Below are 10,163 nucleotides of genomic sequence, written 5' to 3' on the forward strand. Positions count from 1 at the left end.
GCGCAGAAACAGTCACGCTGGGGCAACTCCGTTATTTTTCAAGCCCTGGGGAGAAAGAAGCCACCTTAGGCGGGCAGTGCTATTGGCAGACCGGATCTCAGAGTGGCACCAGACAGTGCCAAGCGGCACCAGTCAGTAGAAAAGGAGCCACATCCGCATTTAATATCGAGTGTGTGTAGAAAGGCTATGCTGGTGTGAAAAATCTCTGAAGTTGCATCTCGTGGAGGATGGAAAGCTTACAATACTTAGGTAGTAAAAAGCTCTGGTGAGTGACTCCCTCTTTCTCAGTTTACATCTCACCTCTTCTGCTTCCATTTCCCTTCAGCTTTGTTCCCCTAAAAAACAGCTTCCATGAGCTTCTTGGGTGAGTGCCTGTGTCCTAGAGCCCTGTCACATAGTAGGTGCTTAGTAAATGAAAGTTGAAGAAACGATATTATTTTATTTGTTTATTTATATCTTCATCCGAGGACATTTTTCTCACTGCTTTCGGAGAGGCAGGAGAGAGAGGGAGGGAGCGGGAGAGAGAGACAGAACATCAATTGGCTGCCTTCTGGTATGTGCCCAAACCAAGTACAGAGCTTGCTACCTGGGTATGTGCCCTGACCCAGACTGGAACCCTGGCGCTCCCATTAACTGAGCCACACCAGCAAAAGCTATGTTATTTATTTTTAACTTATGTTTACTTCTTCTGCTTCCAAGTTTTGTTAACGTGAATGTTTAAAAACGAGTACCCCTGTGAGTGTGGGGGTTGAGAGTGGAGGAAGAGGGCAGGGCGGGCACGCATCGGGATAGAACTCTGCTCTGTGGGTAATAAAGCTCCAAGTTCATCCCGTCGTGGCTTTCACAATCCGCCAGAGAAAGGAGGTCCTTAAAAATCGTGCACCCTTTCTTTAGGACGATCTCGTTCCAGGGGGTACCAGTTTGGGCTGTGATCAGCTTCTTAAGGTCCCCATGGTGTCGTCCCCGTTGCACTTTACGCGGACCTTCTTCCCTAGGCGGTCGTGGCAAACCACCTTAATTGTCCTTTCTGGAGCTCCGATCCCCTAGAAGGTGCTGGCGCCACAACCTCTTAGACGGAGAGCTGAGCCAGGGCCAGAGCCGATGCTGAGAATGCGAAGCTGAAGTGCGCAGCCGCCAAAAGCGCGGTCCCTGCCCTCCCCACATGCCAATGGGCACCCGGTGGCGTTAGCTGCGTCTCAGCGCCTCTCACTCCCAGCTCTCCCCTCCTCCCACCTCTCTCCCTGCTCTGGTGGGCTTTGGGTCCTCGGTTGCAGCTCTCGGGTCTCTAGACTTGTAGCCCTGTACCGTAGGTCTGATTCCCCAGGGCTGGTAGGATAGGAGTAAAAATGTGTTTCTAAGGAACTAACCTCGCAGAGTGATCTGATCATAAACTCCTAGCGGGGAGGTCGTGGTGCACAATCTTCCAGCTGATGCTATTTTAAAAACATACATCAGGGCCCTGTAAGTAGTAAAAGGGAGTGGCAGTGAGGCTTGTTTGGAACTCTGAGAATTGGAATCATCAAGGCAATGCATTTAAAAAAACTATTTATTTATTCATCTTTATTTTTATTGGGGATACTTTTAGACATGTCCCCACTTTCCCTTCCTTTGTCCACCTCCACCCAGCCCCCACCCCTCCCCCTTCCCTCTGGCCTTCACTGTTGTCCGTGTCTGTGAGTTATGCGTATATGTTCTTTGGCTAATCCCCCCCTTTCATCCCCCTCCCCCTTGCCCCCCTCACACCCGACAGCTGTCAGTGTGTTCCCTGTGTCCATGCCTCTGTTGTTATTTTAGTCATCAGTTTATTTTGTTCATTAGATTCCACATGTAAGTTAGGCCATGTGGTAGAGGGCAGGTATTTGGAGAGTTTCCTTGAAGAAAAAACAAAACAAGCACACAAATGAAGAGAAAAGAAAACAGAACATCTTCTGGACCCCTAGGTGGGGAAGACAAGGGGGCTTGGCTGCCGCACACTGTTGGAATGGGCGTGCTAAGGAAGCGGAAACTGACGGACCAGGAATGGTTGGAATGGAAGGAGGAAAACAGGAGTCAGAGAATCAGCGATCAGCCCTGCCGATGTTTACCAGTGCAGTCTCGGGGCATAGACGTCTCTTGGGAAAAGGAGAGAGAAATCGCCCATGTTAGGAATAGCCTCACGGTGAAAATGGATTAGTCAGAGAAGCCTAGCTTGTCTGACCCTATATTCTTTCAGCATGAATATTTGATTTCCATGGAGACTTCCTTGTAGGGAAGTTATTCAGACATAACCAGTTGTTGTAAAGGAAGCAGATGCTGAGACGGGGTTTGGAATACAGAGGTTTATTGCAGGGTGGTGGTGGGTAATGGCCATGTAGGAAAAAGGGGGAGAAGGAGAACAATATTGGGCAGTCAAAGTCTTGAGACCACATGGAGACTCGACACCTGTGAAAGGAAACAGGAAGGAAGGACAACTGGGCAGGGAGAGCTTCAGGCTGTGCTGTGGATCTGAACAAGTCTCTGACAAGCTCTGGAACAAAGATTAGAGGAGCCCCACCCTGAGAAGACAGGGCCAGACCCTAGTACTGCCAGCTTCAGCGGGATTGCCTGAGGGCCACCTGGTAACAAGGTGACCTCAGCCTGAACACGCAGTATATCCTCAAGGCACTGTGGTTAGAAGCTGTCAGCCAACTGCCTCCCCTCCATGTGGAACAAGCTGCCACACTATTCACAGCCATTTCCAAAGCTCTTATTTCATGCTGATCCTCACTACAGAATGTGGCTGGAGAGCTAGAGGCTTGCTTTCCCTGCCTGACAATTGCAATAACTATGTAACCCAATTCTTGCCATTAGGGCTTCTGGAGAGCTAACCAGGTAAAAAGAAAAAAGCTTTATAAAAGAGAGTATTCTCCCCTCCCCAGCCAGCTATTTGTTCCCTGATTTTGAATGCAGCAGGGATGTCTGGTGTGGCAGGGCGTTGTTTCCAGGAGGCCAAGGGCAAACCTGCTGAGGGAGAGTTCCTTGAGGACAATGATAAGACTGCTTTCTCTTTTTGTTGAATAAGCCATGAAAAACATTGTTATGATTTTTTAAAATATTTTTAGAAGATTTTACTTATTTATCTTTAGAGGGGAAGGGAAGGAGAAAGGGAGAGAAACATCAATGTGTGGTTGCCTCTCGTGGGTCCCCTGTTGGGAACTGACCTGCAACCCAGGCATGTGCCCTGACTGGGAACCGAACCGCCATCTTCTGATTCGCAGGTCCTTGCTCAATCCACTGAGCTACACCAGCCAGGGCAACATTGTTATGATTTAATCCACTGATTCGATTTCCTTTTACGTGAAGCTAACTCGTATGCCTGTTGTCTGGTTCTCATAACTTTGTATATATGTCATATATATATATAAATGACCATATGATAGATCTTAATATAAATTGGTTAAGTTGGCATTCTGCTTTGTGTGTAGTCATTTCTTATTACTTGGGTTAGAATGAGCTTGTCTTTGTGGAATCAATATCCACCGAGTGCCCTGAGAAGATCTGAAAAGCTAAAGACTAAACCTGGAAAAGGATGTCATTGTGTGTTTGCAAGTCTTATGGGGAACCTTGGGGTTTAGGAGAAAGAACGTTCACTCAGAAAGAAGGTTCCAGTGGGCCTGCCCCAGTGTGGGCAAGTGTTGGCATCTTTCAGAGGGTTTGTCTGCTTTCCAAAGTCGGGTATTTTAGGGGAGATCTCAGGGGAGGATCTCAACAGACTATTCATCAGTGTTTCCAAGTGTGTCCTTTCGGGGCGGTGGCATCCACTGATTGGTTGGCACCATGAGTTAAGTCATTAGCCATTTCCGGCGGACTTGGGGTTGCCTGCCTGTTTTTGCTGCTCTTTTTTCCGGCCTGGAGCTGAAACACTATGGAGGCCTAGGTGTTCTCTCGGGGAGAAAAGCTCAGCAGAGGGTCAGAACTGAATGAGCAGCCAGGTGCCGCAGAAGGAATGCCCACCCTGGGGGCGAGGTCCCCTACCAGTTTCGCCCATTGCTAGACACTCGGGCTTTCTGCCCTGGTTACCTTCTGTATCTGGCTATAAATTGCTCAGCCAGTTTGTTCATCTACCTGTCTGAGTTTCCTCATTCCACTTGCCATGGATTTTCCCAGCTTCTCACTATCCTGCCTTGTATTATACTCTAATCGGCATTCCTGAATATCTTAACATTTAGAAAGCCGTTAGTCATTCTTGTCCTGGAGAGAAACTGTTGAATATTTTACACTTGCTCTTCCCGATCCCCCCCACCCCCCACTTCTTCCCATCCTGCCCTGCACAATTGACCCATGGTGATTGCATCATTGGCTCCCTTGCCCTGGGGATTCTGGTTGGTTCAGATCCTGAGAGGCAGTTTCAGGAGACTGGAGAATGTGAGGAGTGTGATTTTTTTTATGTCCTCAGTTCCAGTCAGGCCTGGTTACTGCAGGTTGGATTCATATCCACTGAAGGCAACAACTATGTCTGTGGGTCCTCCTGGGCAGTGAATCTCTGAGAGCTACACTCTCTCCTTGTACCTGCTGCTCCTGCTATAGCTTATCTCTGGGATGCTTCATGTTTTTCTTTTTTCCTTTATGATTCTAAATGTGTTTATATAAAATAATTTACAATAACAATCTTTTATTGAAGATTTAAAAAGTAAAGGAAATATAAAGAAGATGAACATATGATAAATAAATTTACATAGTTTTGCTATTTCACATATAATTAGATTTTTCTTATTTTATTATTTAAAATATTTTTTATTGTATTTTTTTCTATTTGTTCCCCTTCCCCTTCTTCCCCCACCTGCAATCACTCTCCACTTTTGTCTGTGTCCGTGAGTTCTGTTTCTTCCCTTTTTTAAAAATTTTTTTAGCTAAACAACTATGCAGTAATATTTAAATAAATCCATTTGTTTTATACAAAAGAAACACCTTCCCAGAGTAGTCTCATAATGCTTTGGCAAATGCCAATTTGATGCTTTAGGATTTTAGTATGTTAACAAATGTTAAAACTCAAGCAAATTTAGAAATATCTTCATATCAAAGTCCTTCAACTTTGTGCCCTTTTAAAGGGCCAGTTTCCATGACCATAGTAGCTGAAAATATCTCCTCATTAATGGATTGAAGTAAGGTAGCTTCACTTCATCTGTTTAGCCTCCATTTAGAACAAGAATTATTTTTCCTGGGGCTGGAATTCCTGTTTCTATCTTTTTAAAAATAATTTTTAGAAAGAGGGGAAGGGAGGGAGAAAGAGAGGGAGAAAAACATCAATGTGTGGTTGCCTCTTGCACACCCCACACTGGGGACCTGGCCTGCAACACAGGCATGTGCCCTGACTGGGAATCCAACTGGTGACCCTTCGGTTCACAGGCCGGGGCTTAATCCACTGAGTCACACCAGCCAGGGCAAGAATTACTGTTGCTAAATGAGTCTGGTCAAGGTTCAGCTCCCCTTCAGAACCAAGTATCTTTACAACAGCTGTATATTTGTCAATACTTCCTTAACAATGCCCTTTTTCTTGTGATATTTCTTTCCAAGTTTTGTGGTTATAATTCTCACAATGATTTCAGGCTGCAGCTCTTTTCTTTCCCTTTTTAATCCCCATGATTTCATCAAGTGTGGATTTCTTTTTCTTTTTTCTTTTGGTTGAGCTGAGCTCTGGAAACAGTGTTTCTGTTTCACTGATGCTATGGTCCCAATCGCCTTCACTTTGTCCCAAGGAACTTGACTTGGAAGATGTTGCTGTTGAGCTACATGCTCCTTTATTCAAATTAAATGTCACTTTTTCTTCATCGTGTTTTTCTGATTAATTCTGTAAAAACAGAGGCCTCCTGTTTTCCTTTTCAGACTTCTTCTCACTTGCTCTTCTATAAATTTGGCAGTTTTTTCCTCATCAAGGTCCTGCTTCTTCTTTTTCTCTAGTTCCAGTTGCCGGCGGATAGTTCGGGGTCCCTATATCTATACTGAGTGTACTGGCTTTTCAGTGTCTCATCCACTCTGCACAAGCCTCCCCTGCCCAGCCATGTGGTGAAATCAGAGTCCCACTGAGTGGCATCCATATGATGTGCTCTCTGTGCTAGATGCACTTGTTATAAACCATGTTGTTATGAACTCTCTTGGTGCCAAAGTGGCTCCCGAGAAGTTCTAAAAAGTCATTTTGGAATTGCTCTGAAAAAAATTTATAAACTGCTGAGGATTCTCTGGAGCCAGTAGAAGTCGTCTCTGATGTGATTGGGACATGCAAGGACATTTAAAGCCATTCTTGTTCCCGCACTGTTTCTGCCACATCTGGCAATACCAGCACAGCGTCTGAAGCCTCTTGGATTTTATCCTGTCGGCGATGGCTGCAGGGGTAAGAAAATCTGCCTTCCCCACTGCAACCACAGCAGCAATAACTCCCTGGAGCTCGGCGGTCTGCCAGCGGAAAGCGGTGGAAAGGGGCTGGCAGGGATGGGCAGGACAGCTTCATCCCACCCCTACCACACCCCCAACTGCCTACTCCCACTTAATTTTTTTCTTTCGGGTTTCCCTTACCTTGTCTACATCATTACAAATAGTTGCTTTATCATACTCACCTGAATCGCATCATTTGAGCATACCTGCTGTTTCTAGATATAGCAACTTAGCCATTTATTCATCCCCTCATTTTTAAAAAAAAATTATTTTTAGGGAGAGAGAAAGTGAGGGAGAAAGGGAAAGAAACATCGATGTGCGAGAGAGCAACACAGATGGGCCCAGGCTGGGGACCCAACCTGCAACCTAAGCATATGACTGGGAATCGGCCCAGTGTCGATGCTCCAACCGAGACACCCAGCCGGGGCTGGTGTGCATTTTAAACTGACAGCACATCTCAGTCCAGAACAGCCCCATTTCATGTGCTCAATGGCCAGTGCTTATTGTGCTGGACAAAAGAAAAGGTAACTTTTGGGCCTACTAGTTCCCTTAAACTTTATTTGCCATCTGTTTCAGAGAGATGTTGGTTTAAAACAACTTGCACAGAATGTAATTTCAGTATTTCTGTCAGGGGAGCAGCAACTTTTCAAGAGGTAAATTCCCACCCTGGCTGGTGTGGCTCAGTGAATTGAGCACCAGCCTGTGAACCATAAGGTCACTGGTTCGATTCCCAGTCAGGGCATATGCATGGGTTGTGGGCCAGGTCCCTGGTTTGGGGCATGTGAAAGGCGACTGATGTCTACATCACGTTAATGTTTCTCTCTCTCTCCCCCATCCATACCCCTGTCTCTAAAAATAAATAAACGAAATCTTTAAAAAAAGGTAAATTCCCAGGGGTCAGAATATGGAAACAATTTAAACTAATTACTTGAGCTTTGTCAGAATGACTGCCCTTGTGTTTTTTTCTTATTGTGTGATTCTATTTATATGAGAGGTCCAGGACAGGTAAATCCATAGAATGGAAAGCACATTGCTGGTTGGCAGGAACTAAGTTAAGGAGGGAATGGGGAATAACCTGTCCTTAATGGGCGCATGGTTTCACTGCGCGGTGATGAAAATGTTTTGGAACTAGATGGAGTAGTGGCTTTATGAACACTGTGAATGTACCACATACCGCAGAACTGTTCCCTGTGAGATGGTTACTTTTATGTTATGTGAATATCACCTTGCTAAAGATAAATATACAGACTGAAAGAAAAAAACTGTGAAGGTGTGTATCAACAATAAAAAAAAGCAAAAGATATTTGCATTTACAAAAACAGGAAGGGGTGGGGAGCGATATGATGTCATGCACCATTACCACACTCACACCAAGCTGTCCAAACCTGGTTAAGCCAAACTTCTGTACCCGATGGTCCTACCTGCCAACTGGAAAAGTCACTGTGAGTGTTCTCAACATCTAACACAAAGCCTAGAATTCCAGAATTACCTGGTAGTTTCCCTCTGCTGGACATTTCTTCACTAGTTGGGGTCCTAAGTTCAAGGGCCATATTTATGAACACAATTCTTAGATACTCACTCTGATAAATACCGAGCATATTACCAGGGGCAATGGACTGCGCTCAAAAGCCCAGGACATTTGGCTGTTGAAACTACACTTCTCTTAGTGACTCTAATACTCAAGGGATTAAAGGATGCAGACTCAGAGATTTCACAGAAACATTAAAAGCATAACTGAATTTGGCTACATTTTTATTATTATTTTTAATCCTCACCCAAGGACACATTTCCATTAATTTTTAGAGAGAGGGGAAGGGAGAGAGGGAGAGAGAGCCAGGGGTAGGGGTGGGGAAAGGGAGAAACAAAGATGTGAGAGAGAAACACATATCTATTGCCTCCAACGTTCCCCAACGGGGGATGAATCGCAACCAAGGCATGTGCCCTGACTAGGAATCAAACTGGCAATACTTTTGTGCAGACTGCATTTTTTAAATGTAGTTCATTTCCAATTCTGTGGAGCAGCTGCATGGGTCACAGCTCCAGTCAGATGCCTGAGGTCACTGGGATTCAAGGGGTCCAGGTCTGGGGAGTTCCTGAACTTTTTAAGCCTTTGGGATTAATCTTGACTTCTACTTCAATGACTATATCCCCCAAAATGTCCCTCGGCCAGCCAGTTTGAGCTTTGACCTCAGTCACTATCCCTGTGTTTTCTTTTCTTCCTTCCTCCAGCTTCAGGACTTGCGCTCCTGCTTGGGCATCCCCTCTTTCAGCTCCCTCTACTGGATCCCTGCTGCCCCCATAGGTTGCCCTGACCTCAGGGGAGCTGGGCTGGTGATCCAGCACCTTCTGGACTCTGCCTTCTGACCCCTTTCAGAGTTCTTTCTCCAGTGCTTTTTAGAGCCAGGGTCGTGTTTTCCTTTATGGTCTTCTAGGAGTTGAAGAGGAGGCTGGCTACTCCGCCAGTACCCGCCTCCCCCCCCCATTAGTCTTTCGTCTTTCTTTACTTTTTTTTTACTTCTTGTCTTTGTGCGTGTGTTTGATGGTTTCGCCACCTGCAGAGTCCTCAGATGAATTCAGTGAGGGGTTTGAGCCCCACCGTGGTCTTATCTCGGAGCTCTGTGTTTCTGAGTCCTTAGGAGCCTGATAGTCAGACACGTGATCCACTCGGATAGTTCTTCCTTTGATCTTGATCCCATTAAAATTGTCAACCGCCAGAATTGTGCTTCTCTGGTCTTCATAGCAGAGGAAACAGAATCCTTTGGATTTTCCTGTCTTCTTGTCCCGCACCAGATTGATGTTAACAATCTCCCCATATTGTGAGAACACACAGATGATGTCCCCTTCAGTCAGCTCAAAAGGAAGTCCTCCCAGGAAGATCCAGGCGCTGTCCTTGTACTGGGAGTGCCAGGACACCGCATCCGCCACCCCGAGCTGGACCTCACGGTCATTCAGCTCATTGATCAGCTTGACTTTAGTTAAAGAGTTCATGTCCACGGCCCGGGATTTCTTCAAGAAATCCGTCTCTTTCAGGGCAGGAGGACCCACGCACTGGTTGCTCCCACGCCGGCCAGCCTTCGGTACGTGGGCACGTGACTGCAGCCGAATAAACGTGAGAGAGCCTGCATGCCGCAAAACTCCCTCCTCCGGGTTGGCTACAGCTACCTTATACCCCGGTCCCAAGGCCGCTGCGCTGCTTGCTGGGAAGTTGAGTTCGGGCTCAGTTTGCCATGGGCCAGACAACCAGCAGTGGAACTACCTTTCCCATGAGACACTGCGGCATGGACGGGGAAGGTGGGTAAGGGGCCGTGGGATGTAATTGCTGTTCCTGTACTTCATAGAAGCGGTCGGTCGCCCCCAAGCTGCAGGGGAATGTAATTTTTTAAGGGAGGTGGGCCGGGTGGGAGGTGGACTTATTCTTGTCAGGTATTCATTCTTTCATGTAGTCATTTGACAGTGTTTCTTGATCACCTACTGTGTGCCCGTTACTGTGCACTACGATGCCAGTACTCTATAAGTACTCTATAAGCCCTGGGTTCAAATTAATAGACCTTTTCCTCTTTAGAGGCTCCTAATCCAGTGTGGAACAAGGACCCCCACCGTCCTCCGTCCTCGGAGCGCAGGCGTAATGTGGTGCCCGCCCGGCGTACCAGCCTCATCGTGGCGCCAGGGCCACTAGGCTGGGGACTGCTGTGGACTGGCGGCTGGCAAGGAGGCCTGGAACTAGAGATCCAAAAACACAACCTGCATTCTTTCTGTTTGGGTTCTCTTTAGTATTC

General features: G+C 46.4%; 2 protein-coding genes and 1 pseudogene across 2 annotated transcripts; all 3 read right to left on the reverse strand.

Moving 5' to 3' along the window:
• Positions 1 to 717: 717 nt before the first annotated feature.
• UBL5 (ubiquitin like 5) lies at positions 718 to 3,222 on the reverse strand. Its single transcript, XM_037051071.1, is given in 3 exon segments — positions 718 to 953; positions 956 to 1,043; positions 3,217 to 3,222. Coding segments are annotated over 3 exon segments (330 nt in total).
• A 348-nt stretch (positions 3,223 to 3,570) lies between these two features.
• LOC118990430 (DNA/RNA-binding protein KIN17-like) lies at positions 3,571 to 6,580 on the reverse strand (annotated as a pseudogene).
• Positions 6,581 to 8,611: 2,031 nt separating this feature from the next.
• LOC118990392 (RNA-binding motif protein, X-linked 2-like) lies at positions 8,612 to 9,544 on the reverse strand. The gene has a single exon (XM_037051007.1). It carries the CDS (start codon positions 9,373 to 9,375, stop codon positions 8,899 to 8,901), a length of 477 nt encoding a protein of 158 aa, XP_036906902.1. The 5' UTR covers positions 9,376 to 9,544; the 3' UTR covers positions 8,612 to 8,898.
• Between the last annotated feature and the right edge of the window lie 619 nt (positions 9,545 to 10,163).

Source organism: Sturnira hondurensis, unplaced genomic scaffold, assembly GCF_014824575.4.
Source record: "Sturnira hondurensis isolate 20B ecotype Veracruz unplaced genomic scaffold, ASM1482457v3 Scaffold0007036, whole genome shotgun sequence".
NCBI lineage: Eukaryota > Metazoa > Chordata > Mammalia > Chiroptera > Phyllostomidae > Sturnira > Sturnira hondurensis.